The sequence below is a fragment of the Taudactylus pleione genome, unplaced genomic scaffold (assembly GCF_031769625.1).
Source record: "Taudactylus pleione unplaced genomic scaffold, aTauple2 ptg000612l, whole genome shotgun sequence".
Lineage (NCBI taxonomy): Eukaryota > Metazoa > Chordata > Amphibia > Anura > Myobatrachidae > Taudactylus > Taudactylus pleione.
Window position 1 is genome coordinate 2,930,514 of NW_028285014.1, and position 26,264 is coordinate 2,956,777.

The following is a 26,264-nucleotide window of genomic DNA, read 5'->3' on the forward strand; positions in this document are numbered from 1 at the left end:
TCCAACAGACGTTGTTGTGTGTTACACTCATGGTGTGTTATATAGGTAGGTATTTTTACTGTTCGTTCTATAATTCCTGATGAAAATCGTGAGATTGAAACGTTGAAGTAAAACTTGTGGTTTCTATAACCCAGCTTCTATCTATTCTTTTTAGTGCCGCTGCCATTGTGTGCTGTAGTTTGTGATTTCCGCAGAAGGCACCCATGAGCCCATGCTGTGAATATATATATATATATATATATATATATATATATATATGTCTAGATGAGAGCTTTTGCTGGCATTGCCAATATACTGCTTTTAAATTACAGTAGACTTGGGCTCAGTTGATCCCTGTTACATGTCACATAGTTGATCATAACATTTCTTTCAACCTTGCAAATTTATGCTGTATACCCAGTCAAGCATTATAAATAAACATATAAATACATCAAGTAAAACACATCATATATATAGAAAGGATAATTTATTGGACTTGTTTATCTGCTAAACTTCTTGAGAATATACTTGGGATGGGCATCGATTCCAGATGTACCTGAAACATTGATATTTCCACACGATTCAATGCGATACTCCACCCGATATACAGATGGGTTCACATACATCTTACTTCCTTGCACATTAACAGCCCTTCTAGTCGCACCATGCCGTGGCATGACTTGGTAGTGCCAAGCATATGTTTTACCTTCAAATGCATCTTATTTGCAAAGCGATGTGAATAGAACCCACAAGCAGCTTCTGCTGATTAAAAGAATATGCGGCATGCCTATATTCTGTGTGCAACTGCGGCTGTATCTGCATGCGAAATACTATAGTATGTTGCAGTGTCAGCAGCTGTGACACTGTAATGTAGCATGTCGCATGCAGATACAGCCGCAGTTGTACACAGAATATAGGCATGCCGCATATCATTTTAATCAGAAACTGCTTGTTCATCCTATTCACATCGCTTTGCGAATAAGACGCATTTGAAGGTAAAAAGTCGCATGAAAAGATGCTTGGCACTACCATGTCACACGCATGGGCGCCGAGAGGGGTGGGAGCGGGTACAGTTTACCCGGGCTCGGGCTTGCTAGAGGGGCCCGGCGTCGCCCCCTCCTCCCTCACAGCAGCTCAGCACACAGCTTGTGCTGGGCTGCAGTGCGAGACTGCCCGCAGCTGCTGCAGCAGCCTGAACATTCTCCTATGGCTGTGGGAGGGAGCACTTGAGGTTTGGTCACTCTGGTATTGATCGCGCCCCCCCTGCTTAGTACCGGTGAGTTTTATTTACTTTTTGTCAAGGGGGCGTGGCCATGCCATCCACGATTAGGCCACGCCCCCTCCTTTACTTGGGCCCGGCCGGGCTCTCTACGGCCCTGGTCACATGGCACTTACGCATTAAGTTTAATGCAACTTGTAGCGCACGGAATTAAGATGTATGTGGTCACATCTGTACATTTGGTGATATATCAGGTGGATCAATGCTAAATTTGACAGATATCTTAAAGTGCCACCCAGTTGCTGTTCCCTAGCCACCTCAGCCCCAGGGCTAGTGGATATTGCTTTTGCATATGTGCAGCACGATCGATTGACCCTCAGACAAATATTACAATTTCATGAGGTGATATATGTTACTTTTTTAATTCACATAAGTCAATTCCGCATCGATTCAGAATATCAAGACGGAAATGGACGATTTGACATTTCTAGATTACAGTAGATGTGTTCATATTTTCAGGTAGATTTCTGCAGGTATGATTTAGGGATAATATTAAATAAAGGAGACAAAAATCACACAATTGGATGCTATTTAGGAAAATCATAAAATTGCAATCAGTCTTTTACATTTGTTCTGCATGCACAGCATACATGGAGCTATATAAATAAACGGGACGCAGTCAGGAAGCCGACGGTCGAAATGCCGACCGCCGGCTTCCCGACTGTCAAATCCTGGCAAAGGTACTAATGACAAGCGTCGAAATCCTGGCGCCTGTCATTATGCCTACGCCGGGAGCCCGACCCCTGGCATACCAAACGAAGGTAAGACGGGCGGTGGGCGCGGACAGCCACGGAGGAGAGGGTTAGGGGCTCCCAGGAGGGACTTAGGGCTAGGCACCCCTCCGGGAGGATTAAGGTTAGGCCAGGGGAAGGGGGGGTTAGGGTTAGGCACCCCCCCCCCGGAGACTTAGGTTTAGGCTGCAGGGATGGGGGGGTTAAGTTTAGGCACTAGGGAGGGAGATTGGGGTTAGGCACCCATAAGGGAGGGTTAGGGTTAGGGTTAGGGGACCTAGGGTTAGTTATACTTACCTAAAGCCACTGTCGGGATTTTCACTGCTGTCAGTCTGCCGGTGTCGAGATTTAAACTGATGGCCATAGGGCCGGCGGTCATTCATACTGACCCAAATAAACATATACATGTATAAGATAAAGCAAGTCTCATATCTTATTTAGAAAATCTTATGGAGACTATTTTAGTGTACATATTTTTAGACAGATTTCTGCAGGCTTGATTTGGAGTTTAGTGTTAAATTAAGTAATCTTAAAAGTAATACTATTCAATACTATTTAAGGAAATAGACATGTAACCTACAGATGCATCTAATCCTGAAGATAATTACCAGTGGAATCTACTAAAGCCATTAAGTCTCTTTGGGTTATTTCAGAAATCCTAAAAGGAAAAGCATTTAGAAAATGTTATTAGATTATAAACTTTTAGCCAAGATTATAGCCACTAGACTTCAGGGACCTATCCATTAGCAGATAAATTGAACGACTGAACGATATATCGTTCAGTCATTCAATTTATTTGCTAATGGATAGGGCCTGAACGATGACAGATGCGCACTCCCGCGGCCGATAAATTTTATCTTTCGTCTCTCCAACATGTTGGTCAATTATCGCATATCGCTGCCAGATATTAGAAATATCTGGCAGTTTATATGCTGTAAACGACGAACAACGAACGATATTAACAGCAGCTACAGAGCGCTGTAGAGAAAAAAATCCACTCCCTGAATGATGTCATGCGATATCGTTCATCTTTCGTCTTTTGCAAAAATCTGTCATGTACATGACAGATATCTTTCAGCACAGCCACCGGAATTTTCAATAGATATCTTTTGTCTTTCATCGTTCAGAAAAACATCTGCTGATGGATAGGCCCCTTTCAGATGATCCTGACCGACCATCAGCCGGGTTTTGTAAAAGGGCGCGATGCAGTGAATGGTATAAGCACTGCACTTGTGGCTGCGATAGCCTCTCATAATTCTACTACTCACCAAAATATTCTACTGAGTTTAGATGCTCACAAAGCATTTAATATAATATATCATGACCCCATTTGTTGAGAATATTGGAAATATGAGGATTTGAGACAGATTTTATTAATCTTATATATTATTTTTATCATGACCCATTTACCTCCCTGCTGATGAATGGTACGGTAGGGGCTTGTTTCTATCCAGAAAGGGGTACACATCAGGGCTACCCCATTTCTCCCTTACTATTTAATCTAGCATTAGACCCCCTGTTATGATTGCTTCAAGAGTAGCCACCCTTTTAGGGAATTACAATTGGCCAGCTTGAAATAAAATTTACGGCTTTTGCAGATGACACCCTTCTATATATAGCCAACCCCATGCAAACACTCTCAGATATATTGGACTGGATTCCCCACTGTGGTGCGATATCTGGCTTCCAGATAAATGTAGATAAATCCACTGCACAGTTATTCTGGGTCGATCTGTCCATCCACCATGGGCTACACTTCTTCCATTGCAGTGGGCCAAAACAGAAGTACCCTACTTAGGATTTACCCTACCTAAGAACCCCTCTGAACTATGGGCCTGATTCATAATGGATCAAAACTGCGATTTTGCATGTAGATGGACAATTGTTGCATTTTATGCATGTGTATGCATCACAGTGTGCAAAGATCTCACTGCGATCACAGACACTATGCAGACCCATCGCAGAGTAATTGACAGGAAGCATCTGGGGGTGGTGACGGTGGGATGGTTGGCAAAACGCAGGCGTGTTAGTACGTTTAAACGCCATTAAAGGGGCATGCATAAATTAGCCCCTGCGATGGTATACGCAGCTTGACCTCGCACTGTATGTGACAAGGTTAGCAATTTCTGAGTCAGGTCTGACCTCGTGCAGTTGTGCTCGAGGCTACGATGGTACTCAAAGTTACTGATGGTTTTGCTGTTTTGCTAAGTATTATGTCCTTATGTTAGGCTGCGATGGAATTGCGATTGCAAACATTAGCATATTTTCGCAGGGGGGTCTGCATGCATAATTGCAGCCTTGATCACAGTTGTGATCTGTAATGAATCAGGCACCAATATACATTATATGTAGGTAAAGCCTAAATATAACAGAGGCATAAACTTTTCAGATGTGGTGACGTATAACCATGCAGCATTGTTGCAGCATTTATGCGACTGGCTGAATAATGAAACACAGATACATTTTTAGAACAAGGCTTCCTGGGGACATTGCTCTGGTTTGTTTCCTCCACCAACATGACCAGGAGATATCAGAATCTATTAAAGATAATCCACTTCTGTGGACACATAAAAACTCTGGCACATTCACGGCCTGATTCAAACCTGGTTGCAAGCGCTGAGCGCTCGCAACTGGGTCGATGGTGGCCCAGAATGCATGCGCAAGACCCGGATAGCGATGGGCAATCCGTTGCTCCGGGTCTCGCACCAAAGGGGGCGTGCTGTCGATGTTGAGTGACAGCATGCCCCCTTTGGTTGGTGGGCCCATAGGGGGTGGCTGCCCAGATGAAGGCGTTCCCATGAGAACGCCTTACATGTGGGGGCTGCCCCACTGACATCACAAGTGATGTCAGTGGGAGAGCTTTCGGCTCTGTTTGAGCCGAAAGCTCTCTGGGGCTTGCGGCCACGAGATCTTACCACAAGGGTCTCATCGCAAACCCGATGGTCACGATGGTCTTGAACATCGTGACCATCATCCTGGCCACTCGCATAAGCTGTGGGTGGTAATCCACAGCAATGCGAGCGGCCAGGAGGCCGCTCCATAATAAAAAAAAAAAGACGGCCTGATTCAGAGCAAGTGCTCTGTCAGAGCGTTCGGCTCTGAATCAGGGCCTCTGTGCCATAAGGCAGGGCTAAACACCTTTCACTCTCTACATTTACCCCTTATTCACAATCCTAATTTCCTTGACAGCATGGCTGCTCACCCCTATACTATTTGGTGTGTGGTGGGGATAAACACACTCCAGGCTTTGATAACTGTGCAGTATAAGTGCCCTGTGACATATTCTGAAGTTTCCCATGTGTGTGAGATGGTTAGACTGTACCCTTTAGCATTCCTCCAGTCCCAATTCTATGTAAATCATGTCATTAGACATTTCTCAGAAGGGGATTGGGACAGTCCACTTGAGAACTTGCTGGTACAACCTCCCCCTAGCTACAAAACTATATCAATTCATTACACCAAGATATCTGGGGGAATGTCTAAATGTTCCCTCTTTATATAATTTTTTCAAGGACAGCATTTCCAGGTAATATATATATGGTACTTTTCCTCAATACATATTATAATGCTTAGATATCCACTCTGAGATGTTTTCACATGGGGACTTCTATGGGTCATCAGTGTCCCAAATGTCACCAGGAAGATGCAGATATTTACCATTGTTTATGGGTTTGCCCTATAATTAAATACTCTTCCCATATTGTACAGCATTATGCAGAGGAAAGACTTGTCAATCACGTTCCCTTCATCACAGATTGGGTTATTTTAGGGACATTTGATCCTAAACAAAGAATAACCCTGGGGGGGCAAAACTATTTTGTTAGCTTTTAGCATAGCTGGACTAAAGACCATTTTGCAGGGTTGGATTCTTAACACACCACCCCAATTCTCTATGTTTTTTTTATAAAATGCATCTTCTATTCCAATGGACTGGGTAGAAACGTTATGTAATAAGGTTGGACCTGCAGGCTGTTTTTTACATTATGGGAATCTTATATTGACACTTTACAGCTTACAACTAAAAAGCAAATTCATGAAAGATTGCACAAGAACAACCGGTACCTCACTCACGTTCTAGTGCAGGATCCCCTTATTCATTTCCAGCGGTGGACTGTTTGACTGACGCCTCCCACCAGGACTATTGAGCCAACTTCTCTAGTTGCACTACTGTATTTATTCATTTTAAAGATAGATGTATGTTTCAGACTCTACTGTTTTCAATATAAATGGCTCAGATCTTAGGAGCTCATTCAGACCCGGACGCAACTCAGCGTTCACTCGTAGCTGGACGATTTTTGCTTTGTGCGCATGCGTATAAGCTGCAGTGTGCGTGCGCAAGCCAGTCTTAGCGATCGGGAATTGGGCGCTTGAAGTACACAGACTGAGCGCTACTTTGAGTGACAGATAGTGCTGTTTGTGGGTGGTATCAGGGGAAGGTCTATGAAAACGGGGGGGTGGATTGAACACAGGCATGCTTGTGTGTTCTAACAGCGTTTCATGGGCGTGTATAATTAGCATGGAGGTGTCATTGTACGCGTCACCTGGTTGTATTTCAGCCTGCAGTGATTGCAGTGCTTTGGTAGGGTAGGGTCTACCTAAAGGGCTATGAGCAGCTCCGATGGCCCTCGATGTTACAGATATTACATACACTTCCTGGGGATGATGTGTGCTGCGAAAGAAAAGGGGGTATCTTTAGACTGGTGTGCGTTCACTCTGCCGTCGCTCTCTAAGACATAGAGGGCATCTTTAAGCCTTGCCGTGCGATCGCTTAATTTGCATACCCTGTCCCTGATGGCTGCAAAAGTGCACTGCGTTGCGTCTGGGTCTGAATCGCCACCTTAGTTCCTTGTTGCTCATCTGTTATTATTATTGTGTCATTATATTGCTGGAAAGAGTCAGAAATCTTATTGTAATACAGTTTTCTCTTTTCCGTCATATGTATTTCTTATTGTTCAGTATTTTATTTTTCTGTGTACTGTAATGCCTCAAATAAAAGTTTATAAAAATAAGAAAATGTTATTAGATTAACAAATATTTAAACAGTATTGTTACATTAACACCTAATATTACACATTTAGCTCATTATTTACAGTATCGTTAATATGGACAACAGAGGCACATCCCACACCTAAGGTGAACTTTGTGTTTATTAGAAGTTTGTTGTAAACATAAAATTATACACACACTTTAGAGTAGAGAGTAAAATAAAATATAGTCCAAGTATTTAGAACATAAATACTCCTTACTCAATAGACAAAACAGTTTTAAATAAATTACAAGAACTCCTCCTAAATATAATTAATGCAATCAAACCACCTTCAACAACTGGCGTAACCTTAGGGTTCCTATGACCAATATTTCTGCAGTTTCCATGGAACTCATCCCTCCATGGTCAGTCCTTCAGTTCTTACTTTAACACTCTGGGAAACTTTACCTGAATTCAGTTCTAAATGTAAATCTATTATTAACATTGACTGGTCATCTGATGTGCCATCCAGTCAGCAACAATGATACAGTAGCAGAAAGTGGTGTATTCCTTCAAATTCTCCATAAGTGATAGTCACCAGCAGAAGCAAGGGTAGGAGGTTTCATATGTATAGGGTCCCAAGAACAGGAACATTGTGGTTTTGTCAGCAGGGGGGAGAGAATATATCACTAAATATAATAACAAATCCATTAGTCCACCTCTTGTAAAGGGATACAGAGGCAAACACAGGATTTCTACAGGGGTATTTCTAAATGCTTGATTTTAGGGCGAGTGTAGCCAGTTCATGAAGAGGGAATAGTTAGCACATAACAAGCAATAGTCTGACATACCCAGACCACAGTAATGCTGCGTATCCACTAGGCGATTAAACAGGCCGATTAAACAGGCCGATTGAACGACAACGATATCGTTATCGTTCAATCGCTTGTTAATCGCCCGCAAATTGGGCATTTTTACAATGTCGTAATCTTGCTCTCGTTTCACAGTCTGTAAGTGGATACGCACCTTAAGCCATTAGATGATGCAGTAGGGCTAACCCATCTGAGCTTAATGTTTATTTTTTTTGCATGTTGATACCATTCCCAAGGACCCTGCTCTGTGGAGCATTGAAGCAAGTCAAAGAGTCTTGGGGAGATGCAAATAAACCAAACACCTATATGTGCATATTGGACTCTTTATACACTGGATAGTGTATGTAATACATTATTAATAATTAACAGTGTACAGTATATGGTCTATAGTACAGGCCAAAGGGGAGGGAGTCTAAAAAAATCAACTTTCTGTATCAAACACACTTAGCTGATATAATTAACATAAGTGGTCAAGAAAAGGTTAAACATCCATAATAAATATACATACATAGTATAACCAGTACAGTAGGTGATAGGGGATTTGGTTAAATTACCGCCGGCCGGAATACCGACCGTCGGAATCCTAATGGTGAAAGGCCGACCCGGGGCTAAAGATAGGCGTTGAAATTCCGACGCCTGTCTTTAGCCCCATACCAAAATCCTGAAGCCCGGCATCCCAAATGTGGTAAATCAGGGATAGTTAGGTTGTAGCTGCGGGGAGAGGGGGTTAGATTTAGAAAACCCCGGGAGGACTAAGGGGGTTAGGCTAGGGGAAGGGGGGTCAGGGTCAGGCCAGGGGCGGATAGGGATGGAAAACCAGCCCGGGAAATTTCTGGAAGCAGCCCAAATGGGGGCGGGGTCTGTCAAGGGGGCGGGACTGTCCTCATTCTCTGTTTCTGAGTATGACATAGTTGCGACCTTCCTTGTGTTATTTGCAACAGTTGCATCTGCAACTTTAAACTAATGGCGCTACAATCCCTTCCCTGGTGTACATCAGCCCACTCTCAGTGTCTACAGATCATGCTCTGTGCGTCTTTAGATGCCTCCATCAGTCACATCATGATCTGCACCAGTCCTATGCTAGGTGCAGATCATCCGTCTGAGTATGTCCTCCAATGTGAGCGATTCAGTGTCTCTGTACACAACCACTTTCAGCAACACACCTGTACTACGTTACATCAGTCTGATTAGTCAACCCCCTGTGAGAACGTAAACCATTTCTAATCTACTTCTTGCTGTGCACATCTGAATTTGTACTGCAACTCTGTATGGACACCATTAGGAATGCATGCGTGGAGCAACTCAGACGCAAGCACAGACGAGAAACATAGCACAAGAAAAACAATAAAACACATTGGCCTCAACAAGAAAAAAATAAAATACATAAGCCTCAATAGAAAGAAAATAGAACACAATGGACAGGAAAAAATATAACAATAGCCCCCGCAGGAAAAAACTGAAACACATTGAAAGAAGAAAACACACATTAGCACAGGGACACAATGGGGAATGTATGTCCCTATGGACGATAGGGGAGGTAGAGCGGTAGTGTTTGTTCCCAGGGCTGAGGTGTAGAGTAGCCCAGGAGGGGAGCAGATATAGCGGACAGTGTATGTCTCTGCGACCAGGGAGGGGGCTGGTGGTGGTAGGGTGTATAATGTATGTCTCTGTGTCGGGGGGGCTTATGGTTAGGTGGCCAGGAGGTAGGGTGGGGAGTGTATGTCCCTGGGGACATAAGAGTCTGGGGTGGGGGGTTTGAGTGTATGTCTCTGGGTTTTGGGGGACACTGTGTCTAGGGGATGGGAGGTAAGGTGGGGAGTATGTCATGGGGTGGAGTGTGTTTAGTGTATAACACTTTGCCTCCACCTGCACACTAGCTTTACTCAAAAGAGGACCAAGGACAGTCTTAGTAGAAATAGACATTTGTCTACTATAACAAGAGAAGCACACTCTATACTCTTCCCTTGTTTATGGTGGACTTCAGTTTATGATAAGGAATTGGTGCTTCCTGCAGCTTAGATTGACTGCACTGCTGCAAGTTATTAACCCCCAGAAGTCTCACAAAAGCAGTGCTAGTAACATGGACCAGCAGCTACAGTATATACCTGGTCTGACTAGCAGGTATCCTGAGGCGGTGAGTATAAAGCGGCAAAATGCTGGGTACAGCTGGCTCGACTCTGCTGCCTTATAGTGTCCACTGCCGCTGCCGCTGCCAAGCACCAGAGGGGAGAGGCACTGCTTCCGTCAGCTGCTGACGCCGGCTTGTCAGCACGCTGGTCCTTGGTGCAGGATGCTGTGTGCAGGATGCTGCCACTATGAAGAAAAAGGAGCAGCAGCGCTAGCCCTATGCTGCTGCTCCTGGCTAACAGCACCCGGATGTGGCTGCTAGCCGGGAGCCGATGAGAACTTCCGGTTTGCGTTCCACAGTGTGGAACGCAAATCCCGGAACTGCGGTAACCACTCAGGCAGATAGATAAATGAGCCTGGGCAGGTGGGCTGGCCTGGTAGGCAGGATGGGCTGGCCCAGCAGAGGGGGAAAGGGACCGGCCCAGCGGGAACTTACCCGCTGTCCGGGTGGCCCAATCCGCCCCTGTGTCAGGCACCCCCCCTGGGAGGGTTAAGTTTATGGTGCGGGAAGGGGGTTGTTATGTTTAGGCACCCCAGGGGGGGGGACTTAGGGTTAGCCACCACCCCTGGAGTTTTAGGGTTAGGCACCACCAAGGGAGGGATAGGGTTAGAGGGGGAGAGGGGAGGGTTAGTCGCTGTTAGGATGTCCTCCCTTCGGGCTTCCGGCATCAGTATAAGAACTGGTGGCTATTCAGCCGTCTGTATTTCATACTGATTCCAGAGATAGAGCTTATCTATCTAAACACACATTCTCTAACCTCATGCTAAGATGTCTGTCTATTCTTACTGGCAACACACTGCAGACTTGACTTGATAAGAGATGCTGCTGCCACTGGCCATGCACAGCAGCTTTGTTCCCTCCCTTATACAACAAGTTGTGACTGCAGCTTTAGTAAAATTGTATGAGGATTGCCCAAAAAGTAATGCCTAAATGCTCATAACTCTAAAATAATATGCAACATTTATTTGAAACTTTGTCAGTTTGTAGTTTAATATGTCTGCTAGCTATATATGTATTTTTGTTTAGGTAGTCCAAGAAATACCATGTAATCCAAGATGAAACAAAGCCATCATTGAATTTCTGGAAAAAGAAGGCTGCAGTGCTACAGAAATCCACAGAAGACTGAAAAAAGTGTATGGTGAGCATACAATTGACTATAGCAATGTCAGAAGGTGGATGAAGTTTTTTCAATCGGGAGAATCGTCCATGTGCGACAAACCTCGTGGTGGCAGACCATCAACTGCAGTGACAACAGAGAACCAACACAAAGTTGATGCCATGATTCAGAAAGACTGTCGTGTGACCATCAGACCATCAGTGATATCAGTGATGAACTTGAATGCAGCCATGGCACTGTAGAAACACTAATCAATGATTTGGGATATCGTAAAGTGTGTGCTAAATGGGTTCCAAAGCAATTAACCAGGGATCATAAGGCCCAGAGGGTGGAAGTGTGCAATGACCTTTTGATCAACTTTCAAGCCAACCCTGAGATGTTTTTAGAAAATGTAATTACAGGAGATGAGACCTGGGTATTCCTTTATGACCCAGAAACAAAGGCCCAATCAAAACAATGGAAATACCCAAGTTCACCTAGGCCAAAAAAGTTTAAATCACAGCGATCCGTAAACAAAGTTATGGCCACATTCTTCTGGGATTGCCGAGGTGTTATTCTCATCGATTACTTGGAACCAAACCAATCAATCAACAGTGATCAATACATTATTACACTTAAGAAGCTGAAAGAAGCCATCCGCAAAAAAAGGTCAACAATTCCACTGTCAAATGTCATCTTACACCATAACAATGCCACACTTCGATGGCAACATCTGCGGCCATTGCCAAAATGGGGTGGGCAACAATGCTACATCCACCATAGAGTCCTGATTTGGCCCCTTCTGACTTTCATCTGTTTGGCCCTCTCAAATACTGTCTCCGGGGTCAACGTTTTGAAGACATAAAGGTTGTTAAAATCGTCATACATTCCTAGGTCAAACACCAACCACTGGAATTTTTCCAAAGTGGATTCACAGCTTGGGTTGAGGGCAGATAGTAACAGAATGACTCTACTAAAAATATTCACCAAGACTTCAAGTATTTTACTACAAATGTTCAAATCTGTATCTATAATAAAATTTTAGTTGTGAGCATTTAGGCATTACTTTTTGAACAACCCTCGTATTATACTGTATACTATTGCTATTGTGATCACGATTTCTTTTATGTAGTATAATGTGAATAAGGGGCACTATTTGTGGCATAATGTAAATTTGGGGTACTATAGTGTGCCCTTTCCCTATGAGACCATGCCCCTTTTTTGCCCCGCACAGCTGCGGCACGCGCTGTCCCTGTTTGCAATGGGGGGAGGGGGCACCAAAGCACTTTCTGGCATAGAGCACCAAAATATCTAGTTTTGGCTTTGTTCCATTTACATGTGATTTTGCAAATCAAATATTTGCTACAGGCAAAATTGAATGTCAAATCGAATATCGAACCAAGGGCCTGATTCAGAGGCGGACGCAATTAGCGCTCGCTCGTCCTGAAAATAGGGGTGGCTATTCAAATGAACCGTTCGCTGTTTGCGGTCTGTTGACGCCTCTTGGTCTGAACGAGCGAACAAAACTTGCGGTCGTTTTTTGGGAAACTACGCCCCCTGGCCGCTCGCATCCTACGTCATGTCCACTATTTATTAGATTAATCAAGTACATCGAACAGGGTATGAGCTGCTCGCTATTCTTGTGGTTGGTTTTTGCTACCACAATTTTGCGAGCAGTTCTGGCTTAAAAAAAAACCAGTGACGTGGTCAATGACGCTGCTGTTTTAAATATGCACACCCATAAAACGCCCGTTTTGACCTTTAAGCACGCCTGGGATCGGATCTCCACTCCCCGTTTTCAAGCACCTTCCCCTGTTACCACCCACATACACCTCATTCTGTCACTCAAATTAGCAGGCATTCGCTATTTTGCGAGCACATGAATTTCGTCCACACTGACTGGTTCGCGCATGCGTATAACGATCCGTACGCATGCGCAGTTGGGCAAACATCGCTCGGAGCGAACGAGCTGCCGCTTACGAGTGGCTCTGAATCAGGCCCCAAATCCCCTTCAAAATCAAAAATTGGTTAAACATCTGGTACTTTTACATAGACACATATAGGATCCCTTGATTTACTAAAATTCTATTTCAAAATCGAACACAAAATCCCCACAATAATAGACTTTCTTCATGCTGGTGATTTTAGCATGTGAAGGTGCTAGTTACACAGAAGCATGACCAGATCAGTGATATATGTGCATGCTTCTGTGTGTAAAAACCTAGAAAAGTGTTTAAATAAAAAAGATATATTTGGGTCCCCCCCCTAAAAACACAACCAGCGCCATGCTTTTCTAAGCTGGTCCTGGTTGTGAAAATATGGGGAGAAATATGGGGAGAAAAAGATGTAGGTGTCCCTGTAATTTTATCAACTAGAACCAAGCTCTGTGAGCCAGTCTTAGTTGTGAAAATACGGGGGACAAAATGAGTAGGGGTCCCCTATATTAGCCACAACCAGCACCAGACTCTTTCTAGCAGGGGTTTAATGCCACAGCCGCGGGACCCACTTCATGGGTTCTACCAGCCAAAGCATTATCACCCCACACTAGTCACCCCAGGCCAGGTATTGGTGGGGAGGTGGGGACCCACCCATAAAGGAGTTCCCCCTCTCTATGCACCACAGAGCTGGGCTGCTAGCCTGGAGCTCTACCTGGCACCCCTGGGCTGGTTGATTGTGTCCAAAATAGAAGAAATAATATTGTCCATTACAGGAGAACTAGAGGTCCCAGCAAGCCTCCCCTGCATGCTGGTACTTGGAGAACCACAAGTACCAGCTGCAAGGCATTACGGTCCCACTGGTACCTCTAGTTCACTTGCAAATGATATCACTTACACACTGTGACAGTATAACTTTATTACACTCACACATAATCACCATGTTCCTTGTGTAGATCATGTCCCCTTGTCCAGTAGAAACCATATCTGGATCTGTAAAAAAAATACCATACTCACCTATTCCTTGGTTCAGGTCCTCTTGCTGGGACCTCTAGTTCTACTGTAAAGGACAATATTATTTATTCTATTTCTTACACAATCAACCCGGCACCCACCACCCAGTGGTGCCGGGATAGCCCCAGGCTATCAGCCCAGGCCTGGGGTGCCCTGGAGAGGGGAAACCTCATTTTTGGGGTCTATATACTAAGCCTTAGAGAGAGATAAAGTGGACGGAGATAAAGAACCTTCCAATCAGCTCCTAACTGTCACTTTACAGGCTGTTTTTGAAAAATGACAGTAAGGAACTGTTTGGTTGGTATTTTAGCTCCATCCACTTTATCGCTCTCCGAGGCTTAATACATAGACCACTTTAACTCTCTCTCTTTGCTTTATCTCAGTCCAAGCTCTGATAAATATTCCCCATAGTTTTTTTTTTCATACCTGAGCACTTCAGAGCTTTTCTCTCTCAAAGGTGAAATACTGTAAAGCTGTGGTCTGTGACAGGGGAATTATGTGAATTGTTTCTGTGACATTAGTCATTGTGGATTCATTTTTAAATCACTGAATACTAAAGACATCATCTGTACTATTATAAGATGCACAAACTTGAAATAGTCTCATTACAGGTAAATTCAATTTAACATGTGTATTTATAAAATAGTGTTTGCCTATTATTTATGCACAATTTATAATATATAGATTTATTTGGCATTTTATCTTTTTAGTATGCTGCTTGAAGACTTTTACAACTTCCTTAGTTTGGTGTTTGCTGTGGACGAAATCAACCGCAACCCTAAAATTTTGCCTAATGTGACTTTGGGCTACAATGTCTATGACTCTTATGTCGACCTCTTTCGAACTGTCCAAGGGGCTGTACGTATGTATTCAGGAAACACCAAGCAATATCCAAATTATAATTGTGACCGATATGGCGTTTTAGCTGCTATAATTGAAGGAATGGCATCTAGCTTCTCCATACAATATGCCAATATATTTGGAATCTATAAATATCCACAGGTATGTTATTTTATGCCTAGACCAATTGTTCCCAAACTTGGTCCTCAAAGCACCCCAACAGTCCATGTTCTAAGGATATCCATGGTTGAGCACAGATGATTAAAACAAAAGACTGAGGTACTATTCAAATTACCTGTGCCAAAGCATGGATATCCTTAAAACCTGGGCCATTAGGGAAATGCATAGGGTAAAGAGGCTTTGAAATCCACTATAAGGATACACAATGAAACTCTGAACCCTAGAATAAGGATGGAAAAAATCTTATACCTTGAGAGTGGAACATCTGCAACTAGATGTGATGAAATCTGTCTTGTGAAAAGTGTGGTTTATACAAATAAATGTAAAAAAAAAAGATATTTCAAATTGCAGTATTAGGTTTACAGCCCTATGGTATTACCGGGATGTAGATATGAGACCGGCGGCCGTGATGCCACTTGTCTCAATCCTGATACTGGAAGCCTGACAAAAGGACTTAAGATAGGCATCTAAATATCGATGCCTATCTTAATCCCGACGCTGGAATTCAGGAGGACGACAGCCCGAAAGAAGGTAAGCCGGGCGCCCTTAGCGTTAGCCGCGGAGGGTGGGTTAGGTTTAAATAGCATAGCAGGGTTATCATTATCTTTTGGGGGAGGTTAGGGTTAAGCACCTCTAGAGGGGAGGGTTAGGCTCCACTGGAGGGGGTTAGGGTTAGGCAATAAGGGAGGAGGGATAGGTTTAGGCACGAAGGGGGAGAATACAGGTTTAGGCACTAATGGGGAGGGTTAGGTTTAAAGTGCAGGGTGGGGAGGGTTAGGCTACAATAAGGCTCAATACACGAGTCAGGCGAACAGAGTCAAAAACATCATTAGGAAACACTGGCCAATTCTTTTACAAGATGAAACACTATCTACCATTTTACCATCTCAACCAAAAGTAGTTTTTTGCAAAGCAGCAGATTACAAAACCAAACTAGTCAAGAATCATTTTAAACTACGAGAATTGATGCAGAGTACATTAACTGGTGCTCCGCTGGGAGAAGGTTTCTACTACTGTGGAACCTGCCCAGCCTGCAGAGTAACCAGTAAAACAAGCACCAAGCCCATCAAAACAATAACATCCACCTATAACCGCTCAACACTCCCAATCAAGGACCATATATCATGCCACAGCAAAGGGGTCATATACCTACTAACATGTCCCTGCATGAAACAGTATGTGGGGAGAATGATTAGACAACTGAGAGTTAGAGTGAATGAACATATTCGCAACATCCAAAAAGGAACCGAGGATCACCCCCTGTCAGCACATTTCAAAGAATTCCATCATTGTGACCCCAAACATCTAGAATTCATAGGAATCAAACATGTAAAACCAAATTGGAGGGGTGGAGACTTCAATAGACAAATCAACAAAGAGGAACTCAGACACATGGTCATTTTGGACACTTTAGTGCCAAGAGGGTTAAACATAGATAATGAGGTCAAATCCATCATCTGTCCGTGAATATACAATATTCAACTGATCCACAAATAAGTAATATATTCTCTGAATGGTTAGGCGATATTGAACATTGAAACATCTCGACAGATAAAAGCAAACATATTTTTTTCTTCCGTATTTTCTACTGCTTTATCCATATTAATTCAAAACATAACTACAATTACATCTAAGTTAACACATGTATGTATACGTGTTTACATGTATTCACATATGGCTTCATATCTTGTATGGCTCTGTATATGTATACACAACCTCTTGAGGTGTAACATTGTTTACTTGTACCAATAACAACCCTAAGGGTTTATTCCAGAATTCTTCTCTCATTCCCCCCTTTTTTTCTCTTCTTTATTAAACATATGTGCATGAGGAATAACACCTGCATTCACTATTTAATGATTTACTTACACTGAAGGACCTATCAGCAAGGAGATTTGAGCTGTCAATCATTTGGAGGTTGTACCTCCACGAGTATTTTACCCCCTCCCTTTCAAGACCATACTACAACACTCCTAGAGGAAGGCCACTAATGGCCGAAACGCGTTGGAGCTTTTTTCACACAGGCCCTGATTCAGAGCCGGTCGCTATTTGCGGTCGTTCGTTCCAAAAAAAGGGGTGGCTATTCAAATGAACCGTTTGCTCTTTGCGGTCTGTTCACGCCTCTATGTCTGAACGAGCGAACAAAACTTGCGGTCGTTTTTTGGATAACTACGCCCCCTGGCCGCTCGCATCCTACGTCATGTCCGCTATTTATTAGATTAATCGAGTACATCGACCAGCGTTTGAACTGCTCGCTATTCTTGTGGTTGGTTTTTCCTACCACAAATTTGGAGCAGTTCTGACTATAAAATAACCCAGTGACGTGGTCAGTGACGCTGCTGTATTAATTATGCACACCCATAAAACGCCCGTTTTCACCTTTAAGCACGCCTGCGTTCTGAGCTCCACTCCCCATTTTCAAGCACCTTCCCCTGTTACCACCCACATACGCCTCCTCCTGTCACTCATATTAGCAGGCATTCGCTATTTAGCGAACAAACGATTTTCGTCCGCACTGACTGGTTCACGCATGCATATTACGATCCGTACGCATGCGCAGTTGGGCAAACATCGCTCGGAACGAACGAGCGGCCGCTTACGAGCGGCTCTGAATCAGGCCCACAGTCTCCACATTTGCCAACCACCATTTACCACTGCATCAGATGTGCAATGCTTCTACAATCCTGATAGTAGCGGTCACATGACCCGGAAGTGACGACGGGAGCCCAGCAGCAGTCCGCATCCAGTAGCCGTGCTGATAGAAGGAGCCGTGCAGATATACATAGAGGACAGAAGAGGGAGACAGCAGCAATGCGGCAAGAGCCAGGTGAGTCCCGACGTTGAGAGGGGGTGCCCGGTGGAGATCTATAGGTTGACACTGGTCCGCTCCCTCTCTAGGTGGAGTAGGCAGAAGCGCAATCGGGACCCATGTTACACAGACACGGCGCTGATCCCGGACGCCGTCCAGCTCACCAGCCAGGGATCCCTGCCACACTGTCGCACAGCTGCAGCATCCCATCCTGAAGGGAACCTGGACACCGCAGGCTACTACTAGGATACTTTGTACTCTAATGTCCAGGGGACCAGTAATGGGACGCCGTACTGAGGATCCCTTTGGGACACTTATTCAGTGACATTGTACAAGTGGGCCAGCCAGCCCACACCCTCAATCCCTCCTAGGGGTTTAGTACACCTAGGAACGTTCTGACATTTCTACATATCTTTTACATTTGTTTTAACCAACCCTAACATTGGGCACTAGGCATTTGTGTCTATTATAGTTACTGCATACATACCAAGTATTGAATAAAATTCACGGTTGTATACACAATTGGCATCTATTAATTTCCTGTTTCACCCATTACATATATCCATCAACACTATTTGTAGAGGGCGAGCACTGTACAAATCTTTTACTACTACAAAAAGGGAGGGTTAGGGGGAGAAGGTGGGAGGATACCAACCATCGGGATGCCGCTGTCTGCATTTTGACAGGAGGCACCCGACAGCCAGTATTACATACCGATTCCGGTCAGTGGCGTAACTTCATCCCAGTTGCCCAGAGGCAAGATAAATGTTGGTGCCCCCCCCACGAATTTAAATTTACCACTCCCCGGCACCTATGCCTGCCCCAGCTGCCTCCCCCCACCACCTGCCCTATCCTCATAGAGCTAGGCTTGCACTTACCATGTTTTTTACTGCCACACTGCTTATAAGCTGGGCTGGCTCTGGATGCTCTCCCACATGGTCCCCCGTAGTGGTCCCTTTATGCAGTTTCTCTTATACAGTGCCCCAGTAGTGCCCTTTATACAGTGCACCCAGTAGTGTCCCATATACAGTGCCCCCCTATGTAGTCTCCCCAGTAGTGGTCCCCTTATTCAGTGCCCCCAGTAGTGCTCCTTATACAGTGCCACAGGTAGTGGCCCCCCTATACAGTGGCCCCAGTAGTGTCCCTTATACAGTGCCCCATATACAGTTCCCCCCTATGTAGTGCCCCCAGTAGTGGACCCCCTATGCAGGGCCCCAAGTGGTGCCCCTTATACAGTGCCCTCAGTAGTGCCCCTTAGGCAGTGCCCCCTATGTAGTGCCCCCAGTGTTGGTCTTCCTATGCAGTGCCCCTTATACAGTGTCCCCAGTAGCGGGTCCCCCCTATGTAGTGCCCCCAGTAGTGGTCCCCTTATGCAGTGCACCTAACATATATAACACAAGACACACACAGATTACTTACCTGAATCCCCATTCCCTGCACCCGCCACCGTCTGCTCCTCTGTCCTTCCGCTCGGCACTATGGGAGAAGCACCATGACATCTCTCTAATCACCACTGCAGGAGCCAGAAGGCGGAGCTCATGAGTGAGCTCCAGCCTGGCTCCCTCCGTGGATGCAGCAGCAAATGAGTCTGTCTGATATTCATTGGTTGCTAAAACAAACACATCGCCGCCGGCGGTGTGTTTGTTACTGAATAGTGCGGACCACACTCACTGCGGTCCGCAATACACTTACTGATCGGCGGGCAGGAAACCCCCCCTGTGTGCGCATATGGGCACACATGCTATGTGACATCTGCAACCATAGAGCACTACAGCAGGTCATGTAGGAGGAGCGCCACTGCTGATCAAAGTTCAGCGGCTCCCCTGTTCCTCAGTAGCAGCTGGAACGGCTGGGTGACAATGGAGCTGGGTTCTCCCTTCAGGGCCCAGCAGCAAATGATTCAATTATCTCCGGGAGTTCCGCCACTGATTCCGGTATTACCTACTGAAATTTGGGTATAGAACCATTGGTATCCTTGTTTGTTGGGGCAGGTTTATAACTTTCATATACTTGATTCCCCTTAGAACAATTTAACCATTGTCAGTCACCATAAATCTTCAGATAATCAGCTGGAAAACAGAGAATACCAGTTTTAGTTTATTTTATATGCACCCTTTAGTGTTTTTTTTTTTGTGTATATATATATATATATATATATATATATATATATATATATGCAGTGGTCGAAGTGGGAATTTTGAAGTGGTGGTATGGAAAATCCAAGACAGCACTTATGTGTGCGCGAGAGGCACGCATGCGCCAGAAAAGGGTGTCTGACCACTCAAATGGGGGCGTGTCCGTAACACACACACCCTTTTCATTAGTGTAGTGTACCATACCGTAGTACCCCTTACACTCATTATGCCACACAATAGTAGTGCCCCTTATAACACATTATGCCACACAGGAAAGCCCCTTATACACATTATGCCGCACACAGAGTAATGCCCTTTAAAAGCAATGTCCTTTACAAAATTTGTAGTACACATTATGCCACCAAGTATATAAATGTCCCTTATACATTATGCCACATAGTAATGCCCCTTATTCTGCTATTTCTCCATCCATGGTTGTCAGCCAGTGTGCCGTGTGCCAGTAATCAGCTGGCGGCCTGCCACCAGATCTTTCGCATAATGGACACAATTAGAGCACCTATCACTATAGGGGGATCATTGATCTATATCTATTAAGAGCAGGGTACACTAGCTAAAATAATACATACAAAATTTTTAATGTGAAAGTACACCCCCCTGTGCGCAGTATCTGCGCCCACCTCCCCTCTCTTCATGAGGGCTTGGTCTAAACAGCAGGTCAGTATCTGTAGTGCAGCGTAATAAGGATGGAAAGCAAGGGACTGACCTGCAGCCTGATCCAGAAGTCCAGTGTGGCTCCAGGACCACACACAGCCCAGGAGGGAGAGACTGGGGAGTCATGTCTGCAATCCTTGCTGTTTCCCTGTCACCACCCCCACTACTGGCTCCCAGCACCACTAACACCACCCCCACTACTGGCTCCCAGCACCACTAACAACACCCCCACTACTCACTCCCAGCACCACTAACACCACCCCCCACTACTCCCTCCCAGCACCACTAACACCACCCCCACTACTCCCTCCCAGCACCACTAACACCACCCCCACTAATCACTTCCAGCACCACTATCACCACCCCCACTACTCACTCCCAGCACCACTAACACCACCCACACTACTCGCTCCCAGTACCACTAACACCACCCCCCACTAATCCCTCCCAGCACCACTAACACCACCCCCACTACTCCCTCCCAGCACCACTAACAAAACCCTCCACTAATCCATCCCAGCACCACTAACACCACCCACACTAATCCCTCCCAGCACCACTAACACCACCCCCACTACTCACTCCCAGCACCACTATCACCACCCCCACTACTCACTCCCAGCACCACTAACACCACCCCCACTACTGGCTCCCAGCACCACTAACACCACCCCCACTGCTCCCTCCCAGCACCACTAACACCACTTCCACTACTCCCTTCCAGCACCACTATCACCACCCCCACTACTCGCTCCCAGTACCACTAACACCACCCCCCACTAATCCCTCCCAGCACCACTAACACCACCCACACTAATCCCTCCCAGCACCACTAACACCACCCCCACTACTCACTCCCAGCACCACTAACACCACCCCCACTACTCCCTTCCAGCACCACTATCACCACCCCCACTACTCACTCCCAGCACCACTAACACCACCCCCACTACTGGCTCCCAGCACCACTATCACCACCCCCACTACTGGCTCCCAGCACCACTATCACCACCCCCACTACTCACTCCCAGCACCACTAACACCATAATACCACCACCCCCACTACTCCCTTCCAGCACCACTATCACCACCCCCACTACTCGCTCCCAGTACCACTAACACCACCCCCCACTAATCCCTCCCAGCAGTACTAACACCACCCCCACTACTCACTCCCAGCACCACTAACACCACCCCCACTACTCCCTTCCAGCACCACTATCACCACCCCCACTACTCGCTCCCAGTACCACCAACACCACCCCCCACTAATCCCTCCCAGCACCACTAACACCACCCCCACTACTCACTCCCAGCACCACTATCACCACCCCCACTACTCACTCCCAGCACCACTATCACCACCCCCACTACTCACTCCCAGCACCACTAACACCACCCCCACTACTCCCTCTCAACACCACTAACACCACTTCCACTACTCCCTTCCAGCACCACTATCACCACCCCCACTACTCGCTCCCAGTACCACTAACACCACCCCCCCTAATCCCTCCCAGCACCACTAACACCACCCACACTAATCCCTCCCAGCACCACTAACACCACCCCCACTACTCCCTTCCAGCACCACTGTCACCACCCCCACTACTCACTCCCAGCACCACTAACACCACCCCCACTACTCACTCCCAGCACCACTAACACCACCCCCACTAATCCCTCCCAGCACCACTAACACCACCCACACTAATCCCTCCCAGCACCACTAACACCCCCCCCACTACTCACTCCCAGCACCACTAACACCACCCCCACTACTCCCTTCCAGCACCACTATCACCACCCCCACTACTCACTCCCAGCACCACTAACACCACCCCCACTACTGGCTCCCAGCACCACTATCACCACCCCCACTACTGGCTCCCAGCACCACTATCACCACCCCCACTACTCACTCCCAGCACCACTAACACCATAATACCACCACCCCCACTACTCCCTTCCAGCACCACTATCACCACCCCCACTACTCGCTCCCAGTACCACCAACACCACCCCCCACTAATCCCTCCCAGCACCACTAACACCACCCACACTAATCCCTCCCAGCACCACTAACACCACCCCCACTACTCACTCCCAGCACCACTAACACCACCCCCACTACTCCCTTCCAGCACCACTATCACCACCCCCACTACTCACTCCCAGCACCACTAACACCACCCACACTAATCACTCCCAGCACCACTAACACCACCCCCACTACTCACTCCCAGCACCACTATCACCACCCCCACTACTCCCTCCCAGCACCACTAACACCACCCCCACTACTCACTCCCAGCACCACTAACACCACCCCCACTACTCCCTCTCAACACCACTAACACCACTTCCACTACTCCCTTCCAGCACCACTATCACCACCCCCACTACTCGCTCCCAGTACCACTAACACCACCCCCCACTAATCCTTCCCAGCACCACTAACACCACCCACACTAATCCCTCCCAGCACCACTAACACCACCCCCAGTACTCACTCCTAGCACCACTAACACCACCCCCACTACTCCCTTCCAGCACCACTGTCACCACCCCCACTACTCACTCCCAGCACCACTAACACCACCCCCACTACTGGCTCCCAGCACCACTATCACCACCCCCACTACTGGCTCCCAGCACCACTATCACCACCCCCACTACTCACCCCCAGCACCACTAACACCATAATACCACCACCCCCACTAATCACTCCCAGCACCCCTATCAACACCCCCTCTACTCCCTCTCAGCACCACTATCACCACCCCCACTATTCACTCCCAGCACCACTATCACCACCCCCACTACTCGCTGCCAGCACCATTAACAAGAACCAACAACCTGCACTACTCACAGCATCATTAGCAACCCCGCACCCCTCGCCCAGTAATCTCTGCTTCAGTAACAAACTCCCATCATCATTAACCTGCCTCCGTCGCTGTCATTTTTCTTTAGGGAGGAAGAAGGAGCCGAGGAGCGCTGGTGCTCGACATTGAATCCAGCAAGCGCCGCTCCGTGAAGGGTATCTACTGTAGCTGATGCCGACAGGAGAGATGCGCCCAGACCCCAGGCTGCTTTGTGCCAGACGTGGGAGCGTGATGTGACGTCATGACGTCACCCTCACGCTACCATAAGCCCAAGAAGGCTGGAAGGTACTGCAGGAGGCAGCGGAGCCGGAGATGCTGTCACGCCGCCGAGCACCATGTATTTGCTCGGCGGCGCAGTCTGGGTCTGGCAGCCTTGGCCCGCTAATGGCGGCTACATAGTGAGTGGTGGTGCGGCGTACTTGCGGCCAAATTCTTAACGGTACGTCGCACCCAAGCTTGAAAATTTGAGAAAAAAAACATACAAATGTTTAGTGCTGGAAGTGGCGGTATGCCATACCGTTGCATACCGCCACACTTCGAGCACTGTATATATGTATATATATATGCTTTAATATTAGTAATGTGTTGTAATATTTTCACCTGTTTTCTTATTTTATTTTATTGCAGGTCAGTTTCTTGTCTCAAGAACCCCTACAAAGTAATAAACAGAAATTCCCATTATTCTACCGTGCAGTACCTAGTGAAAATACTTTATATGCTGCTATAATTGCCCTAATGAGGCACTTTGGTTGGATGTGGGTTGGTATCGTATATCCAGATGATGATAGCAGTATAAATGCTATAAAGATTATTAAAAACATGATTGTAGATAATGGGGGGTGCATTGAATTTATTAAGCTTGTACCCTCTATTAATGACTACAGCCCTGACAGGATCAAAGACATTGAACGAACCATAGCAAATTCAACAGCAAACGTTATACTCATCTATGGATCAAAAAATAATGTTTATTACCTGGAACTCAATGTACACATAACCAGCATACCAGGGAAGGTATGGATCCATATAGCAGAGTCCAGTTTCAGAATATTCAGTATTCTAAATGACACTGCTGTCAATGGCTCTTTGAGATTCACCATGCATAAAAATGAACAGCCAGAATTCATTAAGTTTGTCCGTGAAGTTAATCCTAGTAGATTCCCACCAGGGCGGACATTTACAACCTGGTGGGATGAACTTTGTGAAAATCGATGTCCATTCAACCCCAGGAGACGAAATTGCACAGGTGTGGAGAATGGAAGGCAAATCATTTTCTCACATTGTAATCTCCGATTCACAAGCATGAGCTACTTTGTATATAATTCAGTCTATGCTGTAGCTTACGCATTACATGAAATGTATCAAGAGACACCTTTAAGAGAAAGATTAAGTGATATATATAAACTAAAATTTCAAGACTTAAAAGGTTGGAAGGTAAGAAATAATAAAATTAAAATTTGTACCTGAAAAAAAGACACAAATAAAACAGCATTGTACAGTACTGGACTGTGAGACTCTCTAATAAGGAAAATGTCACCTTAATTTAAATAATTCATTTTAATATATATTCATCTGAAAATGCATCAAAAATATAACCGAAAATAAAAAAAAAATGTCAATTGATTAGATTGCAGATGGGCACATTTCTACAACACTATTCAATTGAGGGCCACCTTGGTAATGTTGTATCAATACTTGAGATCGTAATTACATACATTTGATAAACTGATTCTTACAAGATACATTTATAATTAAATTACTGAACATTAGGCAACTGGACATTATCACTATTCAAATTATCTGCTCACACTAATGTGTTTTGAAACAATTTAAATCTATATAGGAAGCGAGAAAGCGTGTCTGTTTGTCCTTTATGCACGGCCGGAGTTTTAGATCTACCTCCACCAAATTTGGCAGGGTGGTGTAGTTTGACCAGGATTAGGTTTTTGCCTAGGTTTGAACTTCGTCAGGACCACACACTGTCACACAATCCCTAAAAATAGGGACACTCATAAATTACACAAGTTCTGAGGCTGGCTCAAGTGGAAATTGGCAGTCTGCCAAAAACCTATTTGAAAGCTGCAAAAGTATCATATTAAATCGAGAATTAAGGTGCATCCACACTAGATGATATATCGTTCATGTACAATGCATGCTACTGCGCATCATAAGCCACATCATTTGTCATCTGGACAAGCAGCTCAATCAGGTTAGCGACTTGCAGCATATCGTTGAATGTGTACGCATGACCAAACAACAGAACGATATGTGCAACGACTTGGCCGATGCAGACGTCATCCTGGACCCTCCCCTTCTCCATTTTGTGCTTGGATAGGCATGGAGAGAGATGGCAGCATTAGGAGCACAGGCAGACAGGAGTATAGCGGATCAGGTATGTTTATGCAAACTTTACAAACGTTATTGTTGCTGCCCTATGATGTACTTTTTTAATTTTATATTTATGTAGACATTTCAATGTTTTTTTACACTTTCTCCTGCTATTGTCCACTGACCACCTTTGCTATAGACCACACTGCTGACCACCAATAGCTAATGTATTACGCTAATGACCATGTATAGCTATGTCAATGGCCGCCTACCTATGCTAATGCTGCTGACCGATGCTAATGCTGCTGATTTTTCAGACTATTTGGTGGGATTTGCAATTCCAAAAATTACAGACCACTCAGGGGTATATACAATTAGCCACGGGGTTTACCCCGTGACTAATTGTCGCACTGGTG

General features: G+C 45.6%; 1 protein-coding gene across 1 annotated transcript in view; it reads left to right on the top strand.

Annotated features, from left to right (window-relative positions):
- The first annotated feature begins 14,710 nt into the window (after window positions 1-14,710).
- LOC148480475 (vomeronasal type-2 receptor 26-like) overlaps window positions 14,711-26,264 on the top strand; it is a 117,136-nt gene continuing 105,582 nt past the window's right edge. Inside the window, exons 1-2 of the mRNA XM_088454304.1 lie at window positions 14,711-15,001; window positions 24,148-24,954. Of these exons, the coding sequence (XP_088310430.1) occupies window positions 14,711-15,001; window positions 24,148-24,954 (1,098 nt within the window). The remainder of the gene's footprint in view (window positions 15,002-24,147; window positions 24,955-26,264) is intronic.